Source organism: Odocoileus virginianus, chromosome 9 (assembly GCF_023699985.2).
Source record: "Odocoileus virginianus isolate 20LAN1187 ecotype Illinois chromosome 9, Ovbor_1.2, whole genome shotgun sequence".
Lineage (NCBI taxonomy): Eukaryota > Metazoa > Chordata > Mammalia > Artiodactyla > Cervidae > Odocoileus > Odocoileus virginianus.
This window is the reverse complement of record NC_069682.1, coordinates 48227561-48246069: the sequence shown is the minus strand read 5'-3', so window position 1 is coordinate 48246069 and position 18509 is coordinate 48227561. Positions and strand designations below refer to the sequence as shown.

Below are 18509 nucleotides of genomic sequence, written 5' to 3'. Positions count from 1 at the left end.
CCTAAGAGCATTAAGAAGCCTTTGAAGAGTAGAAACATGAATTCTATTTCTACTAGAGAGTGACTTGCCTGTCAGGCATTTTGGAATGAATACTCTGGCTGGGTACAGGGCAGTGGGCCCCAATCTTTTTGGCACCAAGGACCAGCTTCATGGAAGATAATTTTTCCATGGACCCAGGGTGGTGATGGTGGTGAACAGTTTCAGAATGATTCAAGTGCATTACATTTATTGTGTTCCTATGAGAATCTAATGCTGCTGCTGATCTGACTGGAGGTAATGTGAGCAATGAAATACAGACGAAGCTTCGCTCACCCGCTGCTCATCTCCTGCTGTGCGACCTGGTTCCTAACAGGCCATGGACCGGTACTGTGGGGACCGCTTGCATACAGGACAGAGTTCAGGACGTGAGGAGAAAGCCAGGCTACTGGCAAAGATGTAAAGTATTACAAGCAGGAGACATTTAGAAGGTAAGCTGCACAGGACTTGATTAGTGGATTTTCTCTTGAGCTGAGAGAGAGGAAGGCGTCAAATGCTACTCCTCGGATTTCTGGTTTACTGAGTTTGTGCCCTTTGATGAGTCAAAGAACAAAGGAAAATAATCACATTTGTGAGGGAAAGTTCTCAGGAATCCTTAAAAACCAGAAACAAAAGAATTTTTCAACTGAGAAAATTAAATATCTCAACATAATGGTCAACAACATACTGAAAAGTAAAACACTGAAATCATTTTCATTTATCAGTAAACCAGGACAAAAAAGCACATAAGCTATCACTACAACGATTTAATCTTCTACAGTACAGGTCGGCACACAACCTCTGCTGCAACTCCTCAACTCTGCCGCTGTACCATATAAGCAGCTGTAGACAATGTGAAAATGAATGAGCACAGTTGTATTTAAAAAAAAATCCATTTGTGAACACTTAAAATTTCATGTAGTGTTCCTACGGTATCCTTTTGAGTCTTTTCCCATCCACTTAAAAACGTAAAGCCCATTTTGTGCTCATATGTCATACCAAAAAAAAGGCAGTAGGCTGAATATGGGAGATGAGCCAGTTTTATTACAATACAATAATAAATATTGAAATAAATATTACAACAAGATAATACAGATTTTAAATTATTTGGAAATTATTTTAAAGCAGCTATTCTAAACACTCTCCAAAAAGAAATCATAAACACTCAGGAAACAAGATATAAAGAGTATCAGACAGAAATTTTAGAACTAAAAGTAATAAAGTTGACACTGAAAAAGAATCAGAGCAAAGGAACACTGGATGGGGACTTCCCCTGAGGTCTAGTGGTTAAGGTTTCACCTCCCAACCAAGTGGTACAGGTTCAATCCCTGGTCACGGAGCTAGAATTCCATATGCCTCACTTGGCCAAAAAACCAGAATACAGACAAGAAAAGCAATATTGTAACAAATCCAATAAAGACTTTAAAAACTCAACAGCAGAATGGAAATGACAGAGGAAACAATTAATGAACTTAAAAACAAATCAATAGAAAAGGTCCAATCTACAACTGAAAGGAAAGAGATTAAAAAACAGAAATGAATAGCACCTCAGAGTCCTGTGGGACAATAATAAAGATCTAACATTTTCACCACTAGAGTCCCAAAAAATGAGAAGAAGAAGAATGCAGAGATAAATATATATATGTATTTGAAAAATGATGGCTGAAAATATTCCAAATGTAGTTAAGGATTATAAACCTTCAAACTGAGGAAAAGTTCTGAAAGAAGCCAGAGAGCAATGATATGCTACTAAGAGAATAACAATTTGAAGGACAGTATATTTTCCACCAAAAACCATGGAAACTAAAAGGAAGTATATAATATTTTTCAAATGCTAAAAGGATCAAGCCAAAATATTCAGTTCAGTCATTCAGTCATGTCTGACTCTTTGCGATCCCATCAACCATAGCATGCCAGGCCTCCCTGTCCATCACCAACTCCCACAGTCTACCCAAACCCATGTCCACTGAGTCGGTGATGCCATCCAACCATCTCATCCTCTGCTGTCCCCTTCTCCTCCTGCCCTCAATCTTTCCCAGCACCAGGGTCTTTTCAAATGAGTCAGCTCTTCACATCAGGTGGCCAAAGTATTGGAGTTTCAGCTTCAACATCAGTCCTACCAATGAACACCCAGGACTGATCTCCTTTAGGATGGCCTGGTTGGATCTCCTTGCAGTCCAAGGGACTCTCAAGAGTCTTCTCCAACACCACAGTTCAAAAGCATCAATTCTTCGGTGCTCAGCTTTCTTTATAGTCCAACTCTCACATCCATACATGACCAGTGGAAAAACCATAGCCTTGACTAGACGCACCTTTGTTGGCAAAGTAATGTCTCTGTTTTTCAATATGCTGTCTAGGTTGGTCATAACTTTCCTTCCAAGGAGTAAGCGTCTTTTAATTTCATGGCTGCAATCACCATCTGCAGTGATTTTGGAGCCCAGAAAAATAAAGTCAGCCACTGTTTTCCCATCTATTTGCCACGAAGTGATGGGACTGGATGCCATGATCTTAAGTTTTCTGAATGTTGAGCTTTAAGTGAACTTTTTCACTCTCCTCTTTCAGTTTCATCAAGAGGCCCTTTAGTTCTTCTTCACTTTCTGCCATAAGGGTGGTATCATCTGCATATCTGAGGTTATTGATATTTCTCCCGGCAATCTTGATTCCAGCTTGTGCTTCTTCCAGCCCAGCATTTCTCATGATGTACTCTGCATATAAGTTAAATAAGCAGAATGACAATATACAGCCTTGATATACTCCTTTTCCTATCTGGAACCAGTCTGTTGTTCCAGTCTAGTTCTAACTGTTGCTTCCTGATCTACATACAGGTTTCTCAAGAGGCAGGTCAGGTGGTCTGGTATTCCCATCTCTTGAAGAATTTTCCACAGTTTGTGGTGATCCACACAGTCAAAGGCTTTGGCATAGTCGATAAAGCTGAAATAGATGTTTTTCTGGAACTCTCTTGCTTTTTCAATGATCCAGTGGATGTTGGCAATTTGATCTCTGGTTCCTCTGCCTTTTCTAAAATCAGCTTGAACATATGGTAGTTCATGGTTCACGTTATTGTTGAAGCCTGGCTTGGAGAATTTTGAGCAGTACTTTACTAGCATGTGAGATGAATAGAATTGTGTGGTAGTCTGAGCATTCTTTGGCACTGCCTTTCTTTGGGATTGGAATGAAAACTGACCTTTTCTAGTCCTGTGGCCATTGCTGAGTTTTCCAAATTTGTTGGCATATTGAGTGAAGCACTTTCACAGCATCATCTTTCAGGATTTGAAATAGCTCAACTGGAATTCCATCACCTCCACTAGCTTTGTTCCTAGTGATGTTTCCTAAGGCCCACTTGACTTCACATTCCAGGATGTCTGGCTCTTGGTGAGTGATCACACCATCGTGATTATCTGGGTTGTGAAGATCTTTTTTGTGCAGTTCTTCATATTACATTAGAGTAAAAACATCCTTCAGGAATGAAGATCAAAAACACACTGGCAGATGAAGGAAATAATATATCATCAACAAAACAGCTCTAAAAGAATGGTTAAAGGGATTTCTTCACACAGGAAATACATGACAAAAACCTCAAACATCAGGAATAATGAGCAGTAGAAAGGGTGTGTGCCTACATGTGTATATATGCTGTATATGTATTGTGCATGAACATAAATACATATATTCTAAACTATTTTTCCCTTGTTCAGTTTTTAAAATTATGTTTGATGCTTGAAAGTAAAAATTGTAACATTGCCCTGTGGTTTTCAACATACATAAAGGTAACATTTAAAACAACTGTTTCATAAAGGGGGTAAGGGCCTAAAAGGTAGTAAGGTTTCCACCTTCCACTTAAAGTGGCAAAAGATCAACTAGCAGATTGTGATAAATTATGTATACATATTTTAATCCCTAGAGCAATCATATAAAAAAACTATACAAAGAGATACACTAAAACCATTATAGAAAAACCAAACTGGAGTACTAAGAAAATGTTCAAGTAACCCACAGGAATACAAAGAAGGGAAAACAGAAGAAAAATATGGAAAAGATTCATAAAATGGCAAAAAAATGCAAAATACTGAAAATTACATTCAATATAGTCTAAATACACCAACTAAAAAGACAAGGATGAGAAGAATTGATTAAAAAAGGAAAAAGACCTAACTATATGCTGCCTATGGGGCTTCCCTAATAGCTTAGTTGGTAAAGAATCTGCCTGCAATGCAGGAGACCTGGGTTGGGAAGATCCCCTGGAAAAGGGAAAGGCTACCCACTCCAGTATTCTGGCCTGGAAAATTCCATGTATAGTACATGAGGTTGCAAAGAGTTGCACATCACTGAGTGACTTTCACTTCAATTCACTTCATATGCTGTCTATAATAAATTTACTTCAAATATAATGATATAGAAAGGTTAGAAATAAATGGATTTCATGTTTTAGAAGAAGAAAAGGAAGGATAAAAACGTATAGCACAAAAGGTTTTTAGGGTAGTGAAACCATTTGGTATGATACTGTAATGGATATATGTCATTGTGTATTTGTTAAAATCTATAAAATGTACAATAGAAATAATGAATCCTAATGTAATCTATGAACTTCTAGTTAATAATAAAGTATCAATATCGGTTCATCAGTTCTAACAAATTAACCACATTAATGCAAAATGTTAATAAGGGAAACTGGTGGGAGCTGGCAAGAGGGTATATGGGAGCTCTGTATTTTCTACTTTGAACTGCCTAAGTTTTTTTGTCAATTTTTAAAAAAAAGTGGATGAGGAAAGACATACCATGCAAATATGGAACAAAAGAAAGCTGAAGTAGCCATGTTACACTGGATAAAGTATTTTTCAGAACAAGGAAAATTATCAGGAACAAAAAGGAATAATACATAATGATTAAAGGGCCAATTTTAAATAGACATAAGATTCTAAATGTGTATGCACCAGAAAACAGCTTCAAAATACAAGAAGCAAAAACTGGCCTAATTGAAAGCAGAGAAAGACAAATCAATAACACCTCTCAGTAACTGACAAAAAACCTTGACTGAAAATCAGCAACAGAAAGAACACTACCATCAACCAATAAGACCTAATTAACATTTATAGGACACTCCATCCAACAGCAGGCTAGACTTTTTTTTAAACTCTTATGGAATACACTCTAAGACAGACCACATCCTGGTTCATCGAGCAAACCTTCACAACTGTAAAGAAGGGATATCACTATAGAAACCACAGACATCAAAAGGATAAGGGGATACTAAGAACAACTCTGTATACAGAAATCCAACAAATCAGACAAAATGCACAAATTCCTTGAAAATCACCAACTCCTATAACTTTTAAAGAAATGTTTAACTTCAGAAAAACGAATCTTAAGGCCAAGATGGCTTCAATGGCAAGTCCCACAAATATTTTAAAAGGAAATAATATCCATTCTACACTTATGATAATAACACCCATTCTATCGCTTCCAAAAAATAGAAGATGAACACTTTCCAATTCTCATTTTTATACTGATATTATCCTGATAAAACCAGACAGTAAACAAAAACAAAATCACAGACCTATTTTCCTTATGAACATAGAAACAAAAATCCTCAGCAGAATATTACCAAACCAAATGCATATACATAATGCAAATGCAAATACATAAAAAGAAAAATATACCATAAACAAGTGGGATTTATCCCAGGAATGTAAGGCTGCTTCCAAAAAAACTGTTAATCAACAGATTCTATCAACAGAGGCAGAGAAAACATTTGACACAACCCAACTATCACTCACGAGAAAAATGCTCAGCAAACTTGAAATTTAAGGAATTTCTCCCACTACCTGATAAAAGGCATCTAAACAAAACAAAAACAAAAACCCTAGTCTGAATACTTCCTCCTAAAATTATGAACAAAGCCAAGATACCTGCTCTCACCATTCCTATTTAACATAGTACCCCAAGTCCTAGCCAGTGCAATAAGGCAAGAAAAGGAAATAAAATTTTCCACAGATTGCAAAGTAGGGGACATGATTAACCTCATAGAAAACCCCAAGGAATCAATGTAAAAACTCTTGAAACTACTTAGTTTAACAATGTCACAAGATATTAAGATCAACACAGAAAAATCAGTAATATTTTAGTATACTAAGAATGCCTGAAGAAAAAGCAAACTTAAATGTAACACTGTTTACAATCACTCCCTCAAACAGAAAATATGTAAGTATAAATTTAACATAACATGTTCAGAATGTGGTATGCTGAAATTTATAAAGCACTAATGAAGTAAGGCCTAAATAAATGGAAAGACAAACTGTGTGCATGTTTTGGACCACTCAACGTTAGTACAGCTGTCAACTCTCCCTAAAATGATCTATAGATTTAACACAAATCCTATAAAAAGATCATAGCAGGTTTTTTTTTTTCCTTTTTTTCTGGCTATACCACACAGCATGCTGATCTTCCCCAGCCAGGGATTGAAACTGTGCCTCCTAAAGTAGAAGTGTGGAGTCTTAACCATTGAACCACCAGGGAAGTACCACAGCATTTTTTTTTTTTTTTGGTAAATACAGAGAAGTTACAATTTTTTTTAGTAGACAGACAAGTTGATTCTAAAATTTATATGAAAAGATAAATGATTCAGAATAAAACAATACTGAAAACTTGGAGGAACAATATTATCAAGTTGAAAACTTACCATATAGCTTCAGCAATCAAGAGTGTATGGTACTGAAGAAGGGACAGACACAGAGATCAATAAAACAGGACAGAGAAACCAGACACAGACTCACAATTATGCCTAACTGATTTCTGGCAAAGATATAAAAGCAATCCAGTAAAGGAAGAATAGTCTTATCAATAAATGGGGATGGAGCAAATGGACTTCCACAGGCAAAGAAAAAACACAGATCCAAAATTTATGTAAAAATTAACTGCACATGGATCTTAGATGCAAACATAAAGGATAAAACTATAAAAAAGGGTACAAGAAAACACCGGAGAAAACTTTTCTGACCTAGAGTTGGGAAAACAGTTTTTAGATATGACACCAAAGCAAGACCTATAAGAGAGGATTGGCTTTCATCAAAATTAAAATCAAGTTTATCAAAGACCCTGTTAGGAAGATTAAAAGATAAGACACAGACTGGGGAGAAAACACATACCTTATAAAGAACACTTATCCAGAAAGTCTCTAAACACAAAAGTGAGAAAACAAAGAATCTCATTAGAATATGGGCAAACACATGAAGAAATATTCACTGAAGAATATATTCAGATGGCAAATAAGGACATGAAGATGTTCACTATCATGAGAAATCAAGGAAATGCAAATTAAAGACATGATGAGATACAATTACAACACCTTTCAGAATGACCAAAAGTTTTTAAACATTGACAATGCCAAATGCTAGTGAGTATAGAGAGAAACTTCATCTTTCATATAATGCTAGTGGAAATGCGAAATTTTTATAACCTGCCCAGAAAGCAGTTTGGCAGTTTCTTTAAAAACAAAACATACACTTAAAATACAACATAACAATGGCACTTCTGGGCATTTATCCCAGAGAAATGGAAACCATGTCCACACAAACAATGTGTACATGAATGTTCATAACAGTTTTTTGTATACCTCCAAATTGGACTTAATACAAATGTCTTTCACCAAGAAGATGAATAAACTGCAACACATTCATACAATGTAGTACTACTGAGCTACAAAAAAAGAACAAATTATTGACACACACAAAAACTTGGATGGATCTCGAAGGCATTATGCTGAGTGAAAAAGCCAATCTCAAAAGGTTACAACACATTCCATTTATATACCATTCTTGAAATGAAAAACTTGTGATTTTCATTTCAGTGATAGGTTGCTTCACTGGTAGCTCAGCTGGTAAAGAATCTGCCTGCAATGCAGGAGACCCTGGTTTGATTCCTGAGTCAGGAAGATCCCTTGGAGAAAAGATAGGCTACCCACTTCAGTATTCTTGGGCTTCCCTGATGGCTCAGATGGTAAAGAATCCACCTGCAATGAGGGATTTGATTGATCCCTGGGTTGGGAAGATCCCCTGAAGAATTCCACAGATTGTCCAGTCAATGGGGTTGCAAAGAGCTGGACACGACTGAGCGACTTTCACAGTGATAGGCTGCCACAGTTATGCTGGGGAGAGGATCTGGTGATTACAAAGGGGTAGCATGAGGGATTTTTTCCTTCTTTGTGGTGGTGAAACAGTACTGTATCCTGATTATGGCAGTGGTTAGACAATTTGATAAAATTTCAGTGCTGGGTTCAGAAAGCCAATTAAAACCAGTCCTTGTCTGGGACTTCCCTGGTGGTCTAGTAGTTAAGACACTGTGCTTCCACTGCAGGGGTTGATGCCTGGTAGGGGAACTAAGATCTGGCAGCCAAAAAACAGGAAAACAAACAAAACAAAAACAGTTCTTGCCTTCAATGAGCTCATGGCCCACAGGCAAACTTCTTTTTTGTGTCCCTAACTTATGCTATACACTCCTTGAAAGCAGAATCTTCACTCAGCAAATGCCCAATACATGAGGAACGAAAGACTAACAATGCTTGGTTTAGAAACATACTATAGTTTTCATCATATATGAGAAATTGAGAAAGCAATTCTTTTCCTTAGAGAGCCAACAGAGTAGACTGAAAAAACATGGACTGTGAAGTCACACAAACTTGTGTATGAATCTTAGCTCCGAGACGACTACAACTTAGAAAAAGCTCTTGGTTTTTATGTTTTGAGTTTTCATTTCCTCATCTTAAAATAGCAATGTCTCCCACTGATAACAGGGGACTGTTTTGAGTACTAGAAAAAACATAATATAGGGAATTCCCTGGTGGTCCAGTGGGTAGGACCTCCAACTAAGATCCCATATACCACAGAGCATAGCCAAAAAAAAAAGTAATATAAATGTAAATATATCTACATGTAAAACTCCATCATAAAATCTAGTACACAGCAGGCATTTTCCAAGTTTCCCCATACACCTGTTCCTTAATCTTTCACTATGACCAAATGACCATTTGTACTCAAATTACACGTTTCTTTGCCTTGACTTTTCTGGCTTCAATTAAGCCCTCACCTTAATGTACACCTTCAAGATGAGGAACTCAAATTCTATATAACTCAATATCATAACACTCAAATTTGTAAGACTTTATTTTTAAAACTTTTCCCCTAAGAAGCATTCTATAGGTTCCTTGAACCTCAAAATTTGCACATGTAGTGATGAGGATGAAAACAGTAATGCATTCATGTTGGTAGTAACAGCTCACTCTATTCCTCATTTCCACAGCCACTCTGGGATGTGATCAGCGGTTGGGATTTTACTTTGGGGTTCCTGTTGCCACAAACCAGAAATCTTCGGACTCCTAGCAGCCTAGGGTTAGAGTATCCACAAATGTTTAAGCAAATTTTCTTCAGTCAGTGCCTGCTTCACTGCCAACATTTCCACGTCTTGGGCCTTTCCTACCACAGGTCCCTCCTGATCGAGAGCGCATTCCATGAGTTTTCTGGGCTGTGGCTTCCTCCATTTAGTTCTTCTCTCCCAATTCCCTTTCTTTCACCTACTACAGGCCCTAATGCATCTTTCTCATTGTTAAATTATTTTTTATTTATTTTTATTATTATTATTATTCCTCCATTATCATTTCAGTGAGGTGCTATCAGAAAGAAAGAACAAATAAATGTCTTTAATCTGGCATCATGAACCGGAAGTCTGTAACTTGATTTTTCTTCTTCTTTTTTTTTGTCCTACACTATTTTATGGTCATTTTTTTATGTCAGCTCACACAATCTTACCTCACCCTCATTAATGGCGACACTGTTCAGAAGCAGTGATGTACATTAAGTAAATAATAAAGAATTTGCTTAAATATACAGCAGGGACTAAAGTTGGGAGAATAGGAAAAACAAAGAGAGCTAATGCTATGGTCAAGTCCTCTGCATTCTTCAAAGTTTAACAGCCAGCTCATGCCCACCTACTCTGCCAGCTGACAAGTCTTTCCTATGTACTCAAAGCTCTTACTCAACTTTTCTAAACTTTCATTCTTAAAAATGAAAGAACAGGCAAGGATCACCAAAGATAAACAGGAAAAGAAAATGACTGGAGGAAACAGGAATGATTCTAGAAAAAAAAAAAAAGAAAACTTTTAAAAACTATCTTCAGCGATAAAACAAAGAAGCAAAATCATAAAACAAGAAACAGTTCTAGAAAAATTTTAAATAAACTGAAAATAATTCAATAGAAAGAATGAGAGACAAACTCATGACAATCTCCCAGAAGAGAGACCTGAAAAAAGGAAACCAAAGAAAAAGAGTTTGAAAACAGGCGCGAATAGATAAGAACATTATAAGAGCAATCCAAGAGGCCCAAATTAGAATTTCTGAGAGAAATAAGAAAACGGAGCGGAAGATGTCATCTAAGAAAAACATAAGGCAATCATTAAACATGAAAAATATGAGTCTGCAGATTAAGGGGGCTAGGACTTTCCTGGTGGTCCAGTGACTGAGAATTCACCTTCAAATGCAGGGGACATGGGTTGGATCCTGATTGGGAAAACAGGATTCCATGTAACAGAGAGCAACTAAGGCCGCATGCCATAACTAATAAAAGCCCGTGTGCTGCAAAGAAAGATCCCTTATGCTGCAACCAAGAGCCAATGCAGCTAAAAAAAAATAAATATTTTCAAAAATAAAAACAACAACAAACAGATTAAGGGACCCATCAAGTACACCACTATGGAATTCTTAGAATACAACTGATCCCTGAACAACTCGGGGGGGTTAAAGGTGCCAACCAGACCCCCATTACCACCACCAGTCCCCAACACAGTCAAAAATCCATGTATAAAGAATGCCTAAGAATCCATCTGCTAGACATAATAGAGAACAGACTTGTGGACACAGTGGAGGGGAAGGAGAGGGCAGGATGAATTGAGACTAGCACTGAAACATACACAGTACCATACATTAATAGACAGCCAGTAGGAATTTGCCATATGACAGAGGGATCTAAACCCAGTGCTCTGTGACAATCTATAGAGGGTAGGAGGCAGGAGGGAGGGGACATATGTTGATGTATGGCAGGGACCAACACAGCACTGTAAAGCAATTACCTTCCAATTAACAATAAACTTTAAAAAGCATCCATCTGCCAATGCAGGGGACAAGGTTCGATTCCTGGTCCTGGTACATCTCACATTGCCTGGGGCAAAGAAGCCCATGTGCCGCAACTACTGCGCCCCAAAGCCTGTGCTGCACAAGAAAAGAGAAGTAACCATAACGAGAAGCCCAGGCACCCCAACCAGACAGCAGCCCCCCATCTGGTTGAAACTAGAGAAAAGTCAACACACAGCAAGGAAGACCTACTGCAGCCAAAAAAAAAAAAGATTCACGTAGAACTTTATATAGTTGGCCTTCCACATCCCAGGTTTGGCATCCTCAGATTCAACCATCCTATGGTGCTATACTGTACATTCAACTATACCTCTTTTTATTGCACTTGACACTACTATGCTTTGCAGAAACTGTTTTTTACAAACTGAAGGTCTGTGGCAATCCTGCATTAAGCAAGTCTGTCGGTACCATTTTCCAGGAGCATTTGCTTACTCTGTGTCTCTGCACCCCGTTTGGTTAGTTCTTACAATATTTTGAATATGTTCATTATTATTATATTTGTTATGGTGATCTGTATCTTTGAGGTTATTATTGCAAAAAGATTATGATTGACTGAAAGCTCATTTTTCACCAATAAAGTATTTCTTAATTAAGATACTTATAGATTTTTTTTAGACTTAGTGTGATTGCACACTTGGTACAAATTTTTCTTTTTCTTTTTTTTTGACTGTCTCATGTGGCTTGTGGTATCATCATAGTCATACCAGGGATTGAAGCTGGGCCCTCAGCAGTGAAAGAGTGGAGCCCTAACCACTGGACCACCAGGGAATTCTCCCTAAATATAGCTTTTATATGTACTGAGATAACAACAAAAAAAAATTATATGACTCACTTTATTGCAGTGGTCTGGAACCAAACCCACAATATCTTCGAAGTATACCTGTATTTATTTTTAAAAATTTGTGTATAAGAGGAGTTCAAGTGTGCAGTTCACACCGGTACTGTTCATGATTAACTATACATGGAAAAAAGAGAAGTTTTCAGAGAAATGAGAAAATAAATTTCCTACAGGAAACAAAATAAGACTAAATTTCACTTCTTATGATGAACAATGAATGCCAGAAAAAAAAACAAGCAATGACTTTCAAAGTTCAGAGGGAAAATAACCTGCAACTTAGAATTCTAAACCCAACCATCACTCAAACACGAGGGGAGAACAGACATCAGAAGAATCAGTTTATCTGCTGGGTACTCTCTCTCTTAAGAAGTTACTTGAGAATGAACTTCAGCAAAAAAAGAAAAGCTTTTAATTTTTAATTTAAAAAAAAAAACACCAAAACTGAGATCTAAGATCAGGGGGAAGGATCCAACTCAAAAATGCAATGAGGAAAATCCCAAGAAAAAGCCATGCAGATGACCTCAAGAATAATAGACTAGAATGTATATGATTGACAGCATGGGGAACAGTAGGATAATAATAAAGATAGACCAAAAAAGAAGAAAAAAAGACAAGATAAAAGAAAATCAGGAACTCCAGGAAGAAAATTCCAGCTGAACTATTTAAATTCCTAAAAGATGATGCTGTGAAACAAACAAGGTTATGCTCAAAATTCTTCAAGCTTGGCTTCAGCAGTAAGTGAATCCAGAACTTCCAGGTGTACAAGTTGGGTTTCAAAGAGGCAGAGGAACCAGAGATCAAACTGCTAACATTCACTGGATTATGGAGAAAGCAAGGGAATTCCAGAAAAATGTCTACTTCTGCTTCATTGACTAAGCTAAAGCCTTTGTGTGGATCACAACAAACTGGAAAATTCTTAAAGAGATGGGAGTACTGGACCACCTCACCTGCCTCCTGAGAAACCTGTATGCAGGTCAAGAAGCAACAGTTAGAACCAGATATGGAACAACAGATTGGTTCAAAATTGGGAAAGCAGTACGACAAGGCTGTATATTGTTACCCTGCTTACTTAACTTAAATTCAGAGTACATCATGTAAAATGCCAGGCTGGATGAATCACAAGCTGGAATCAACACTGCCAGGAGAAGTTATCAATAACCTCAGATTATGCACATGATACCACTCTAATGGCAGAAAGTGAAGAGGAACTAAAGAGCCTCTTGATGAGGGTGAAAGAGGAGAATAAAAAAGTGGGCTTAACATTCAACATTCAAAAAACTAAGACCATGACATCTGGTCCCATCACTTCATAGCAAATAGATGTGGAAAAAGTGGAAACAGTCACAGCTTTTATCTTGGGCTCCAAAATTACTGCAGATGGTGACTGCATCCATGAAATTAAAAGACGCTTGCTCCTTGGAAGAAAAGCTATGACAAACCTAAACGGCATATTAAAAAGAAGAGACATCACTTTGCCGACAAAGGTCTATACAGTCAAAGCTATGCTTTTTCCAGCAGTCATGTACAGATGTGAGAGCTGGAAGGCTAAGTGCCAAAGAACTGACACTTTTGAACTACAGTGCTGAAGAAGGCTCTTGAGAGCCCCACAGCCTTCAAGGAGGTCCACTGGTCAATCCTAAAGGAAAGCAACCCTGAATTTCACTGGAAGGACTGATGCTGAAGCTCCTATACTCTGGCCCCTGATGTGAAGAGCCGACTCATTGGAAAAGACCCTGATGCTGAGAAAGACTGAAGGTAAAAGAAGGGGCTGGCAGAGGATGAGATGTTTAGAGAATATCGCCAACTCAATGGACATGAATACGAGGAAATTTCACAATATCATGAAGGACAGGGAAGACTGGTTTAATCTCCATGGAGTTGCAAGAGTTGGACATGACTTACCGACTGAACAGTAAAAATAACAATTTGTAGTAACATTACTCACAACAGCCAAAAGGTATAGACAACCCAAATGTCCACTGAAGGATGAATAAACAAAATGTGGCATATATGCACAGCAGAAGATCATTTGGCCTTAAAAAGGATAGAAATTCTGATCCATGCTACAACATGAATAAACCTTGAAGATATTATACTAAGTGAAATAAGCTAGACACAAAATGACAAATACTGTGCGGTTCCACTTACATGTGTACCTAGAGTAGTCAAAGTAGTCAGGGAAAGCAGAATGTAGTTCCCAGGAATTCAGGAAAAGGGGAAATGCGGAGTTAGCTATAAAGGGTACAGAATTTCAGTTGAGGAAGAGACTAGTTCTAGAGACTCTAGAGCAGTTCTAGAGACTGCTGATGATGATGGCTGCACAACAATATAAATATACTTAATGTCAATAATTTGTACACATTAAAACTGATTTAAATGGTTAATTTTTATGTTATGTATTTTTGTACAACAACAAAAAAAATATGTATATGAATACTTTAACATGTAACACCTTTTCAGTGCTGCTCTCATTCCTCTTCCTTTTCCCAACTCCTGCCAGAAGAACCACTAGTCTGATTTCTATCACCGTATCTCTAGGCAACCAAACTGTTATCTACTTTTTTGTGTGTCTGGCTTCTTATATATATCTGTGAGATTCATCCATATTGTTTTGCAGTCGTTCATTATTCTCTATTGCTGAGTACAATTCCACTGTATGAATGTATCACAATATATTCATCTTTTCACCCGTTTTTAGACATTTGATTATTTTTTTTTCTTTTTTGCTATTATAAATAAAGCTACAGTGAATATTTACATGCAAATCTTTATGTAGACATATATTTTCATTTCTCAAGGGTAAATACCTGGGGGTAGAATTTCTGGATTATTGGATACATATATGTTTAGCTTGTAGAAAATACTCAATGATTTTCCAAAATTACAGTGCTGCTTTACACTGCTGTTTAAAACTTGGAATGATGAATAAGTTGATAATTAAAATTTACTTTTCCTTTTTAATACAAGTTGTTGTTTAATGCTATACAAATTGAGTACTGAATTCTCTAAAACTCTCAGTGCATCAGCTCTTCAACAAGGATCCATATCAGTGTCAACTAAAAAAAAAATGCACAATGTGAGTTGTGAGTTAAGTTTTATTTGGAGCTAAATGACAACTATAACCTAGGGGGCAGCAATTCAGACAGCTCTGAGAAACCCTTCTGAAGAGGTGGTAGGAAGGCCAGTGTATTATGTGATTTTGGTAAAGGCAGAATATATGCAATCAGGCATACATTTCTGCAGAACGTTGCTGCCAGTCTCGTAAAGGTGACTGCTAGTCATGAGATGCACATTCACCATGAAAGATTTTAGTGCTTTTCTAGATGAGGAGATGCAAGAAGCAGGCTCATAAAATCTCCTGAAAATATCTAACTATCTGAAGGCCTGTTCTGCCAGTTTTTCCCAAAGCACAGAATGCCTCATTCCTGATCTCCACCCTGAATCCTTTCAGGGTGGGGTTGAAGGTCAACTGTCTCAACTTGTAATTTGATCCTTGCAGAGATAAATGGCAAGTGCCAATTTGTAGTTGACATCAGGATCATCTCTGCTCTACCCACAGAAACTTTGATTCAACAAGGGCAGGACAGCAGGGTACAGACTTTGGTCTTTTATTTCTTAAAGCTCTTTAAGTGATCCTGGTTCATGACCAGGTTGAGAACCAGTGTCTTAACCAATGATAATTATAACATTTTTAAGCACACACACACACACACAAAACCTACTCTTGGGACTTCCCCAGTGATCCAGTGGCTGAGACTCTGTGTTCCCAATGCAGGGGGCCTGGGTTCGATCCCTAGTGGAGAAGCTAGATCCCACAGGCCACAACTAGGAGTTCTCATGCTGCAACTCAAGACCCCGCATGCCGCAACTAAGACTTGACACAGCCAAATAAATAAATAAAAATATTCTGTTAAAAAAAAACAAAACTACTCTTATAGCTTGGAAATTAAATGGGAGTGGGAGAAAATCTGATTTCAGCTATATTTTGTGAAGACAATAACTTGGGTGACAAATGTTTCCTTGTACTTCAGGTTTTACCTCTTTAACTACTTGAATCGCATCATCCATCAACACTCACTGGAATTCCATTAAAAACTTTTTTCAGTTGTGCCACCTGCAACTAAAGAAAAAAAAACCTTTAGAAAGATGAAACAGCCCTATTTAAAGAGCACTGGTTGTTCTGGGGGAGAGGGGTACACTCTACCAAGATATCTCACAGAGTTGTACCGAACATTCCAGGAGCCACAGCACAAAACTTCATCTTAAATAGTTAATTCAGATCACTGACTAGCTCATGAGAACTGAATTCAACAATATATTAGGTCCTTACTGTAGGAGACAGGACGGAACACTCCTCCCTTGTCCAAAACATTCGACTATTCCATGGTAAGGGTATTTATGTACCATAACTTTCCCATAGGGGACATTTGGCAATGTCTGAAGACAGTTTTGAATAACAAATCACAAGATGGCCCTTCCAAAACAAATAATTATCCCCCAAAGCCAAAGCTGAAAACCCCAGCATTGGTCAAAAACACCCTCGGGTCCAACTTCTGCAACCTAAGTGTCTAGCTAAGTGCCCCAGGCCAAATCTATAAACCTCCTCAAGCCTCAGTTTTCTCCCTTGGAAAAAGACAACAGAGTCTGCATTCAATATTCTCTGCCTTTTCTAACTCCAGTTTGAACAGCTGGAAGTTCATGGTTCAAGTACCACTGAAGCCTGGCTTGGAGAATTCTGAGCATTACTTTGCTAGCATGTGAGATGAGTGCAATTGTGCAGTAGTCTGAACATTCTTTGGCATTGCCTTTCTTTGGGATAGGAATGAAAACTGACCTTTTCCAGAGGAACCAGAGATCAAATTGCCAACATCTGTTGGATCATTGAAAAAGCAAGCCGAGTTCCACAAAAACATCTACTTCTGCTTTGTTGACTATGCCAAAGCCTTTGACTGTGTGGAAAATTCTTAAAGAGATGGGAATACCGGACCACCTTACCTGCCTCCTGAGAAATCTGTATGTAGGTTAAGAAGCAACAGTTAGAACTGTACGTGGAACTACAGACAGTTTTCAAATAGGGAAAGGAGTACTCGAAGGCTGCATATTGTCACCCTGCATATTTACTTTATATGCAGAGTGTATCATGAGAAATGCCAGGATGGATGAAGCACAAGCTGGAATCAAGATCAGTTCAGCTCAGTTGCTTAGTCATGTCCGACTCTAAGACTGACAGGAGAAATATCAACAACCTCAGATATGCAGATGACACCACCCTTATGGCAGAAAGCAAATAAGAACTTAAGAGCCTCTTCACGAAAGTGAAAAAGAAGAGCAAAAAAGTTGGCTTAAAACTCAACATTCAGAAAACTAAGATCATGGCATATAGTCCCATCACTTCATGGCAAATAGATGGGGTAACAATGGAAACAGTGAGAGACTTTATTTTTTGGGGTTCCAAAATCACTGCAGATGGTTATTGGAACTGTGAAATTAAAAGACACTTGCTCTTAGGAAGAAAAGCTATGACAAGCCTAGACAGCATATTAAAAAGCAGAGACATGACTTTGCCAACAAAGGTCTGTCTAGTCAAAGCTATGGTTTTTCCAGCAGTCATATTTGGATGTGAGAGGTGTACTATAAAGAAAGCTGAGTGCCAAAGAATTGATACTTTTGAACTGTGGTGTTGGAGAAGACTCGAGAGTCCCTTGGACGGCAAGGAGATCCAACCAGTCATCCTAAAGAAAATCAGTCCTGAATATTCAATGGAAGGACTGGTGCTGAAGCTGAAACTCCAATACTTTGGCCACATGATGCAAAGAACTGACTCACTGGAAAAGACCCTGATGCTGGGAAAGGCTGAAGGCAAGAGAAGGGGACGACAGAGGATGAGATGGTTGGATGGCATCACCGACTCAATGGCCATGAGTCTGAGTAAACTCCGGGAGCTGGTGATGGGACAGGGAGGCCTGGCGTGCTTCAGTCCATGGGGTTGCAAAGAGTTGGACATGACTTAGCTGAACTGACTGAACCCATCAGAAGAATGTCCACAAGCTGATCATGCCCCCTTTAAACAATTACTATAAAACTTCTCACTATCTTCCTCAAGTTGGGACACATGGTTTTAAGGGCATTAGCCCACTATGGGCCCCTTTCCCTGGCAGGGTAATAAAGCTACCCTTTTCTACTTCATCCAAAATTTCGGCACCAGTGTACAGAGAAACTGAGCTTTTGGGATCACTTTCCATTCTTTTGGGCATATACTAGAAGCAGAATTGCTGAATCAAGTGGTAATTATATGTTTAATTTTTTAAAATATCTCCAAACTGTTTTCCACAGCTGCTATATACCACTTTACATTCCCACCAACAGTGCACAATGTTCTAATTTCCCCACATCCTCACCAACACTTGTTTTCTGGTTTGATAGTAGGCACCCTACTGATGTGAGCAGGACAGTCACTTTACGTCCTAGCAGACAAAAAGCTT

At 38.0% G+C, this 18509-nt stretch overlaps 1 protein-coding gene across 4 annotated transcripts in view; it reads right to left on the bottom strand.

The window, feature by feature from the left end:
- Positions 1-18509, bottom strand: part of PTPRA (protein tyrosine phosphatase receptor type A) — a 164454-nt gene that overhangs the window by 100184 nt on the left and 45761 nt on the right. For 2 of the 4 annotated variants that reach the window (XM_070472333.1, XM_070472334.1), the window contains exon 1: positions 11129-11150. The exons of 1 other annotated variant lie outside the window; for it this stretch is intronic. Coding sequence is in view for 1 of the 3 variants with exons in the window: in XM_020906289.2 (XP_020761948.1) it covers positions 16066-16095 (30 nt within the window). In the remaining 2 variants the exon portion in view is untranslated. Of the gene's footprint in view, positions 1-11128; positions 11151-16065; positions 16148-18509 lie in introns of those variants that run through there. One more of the 4 variants, XM_020906289.2, reaches the window with a different exon arrangement.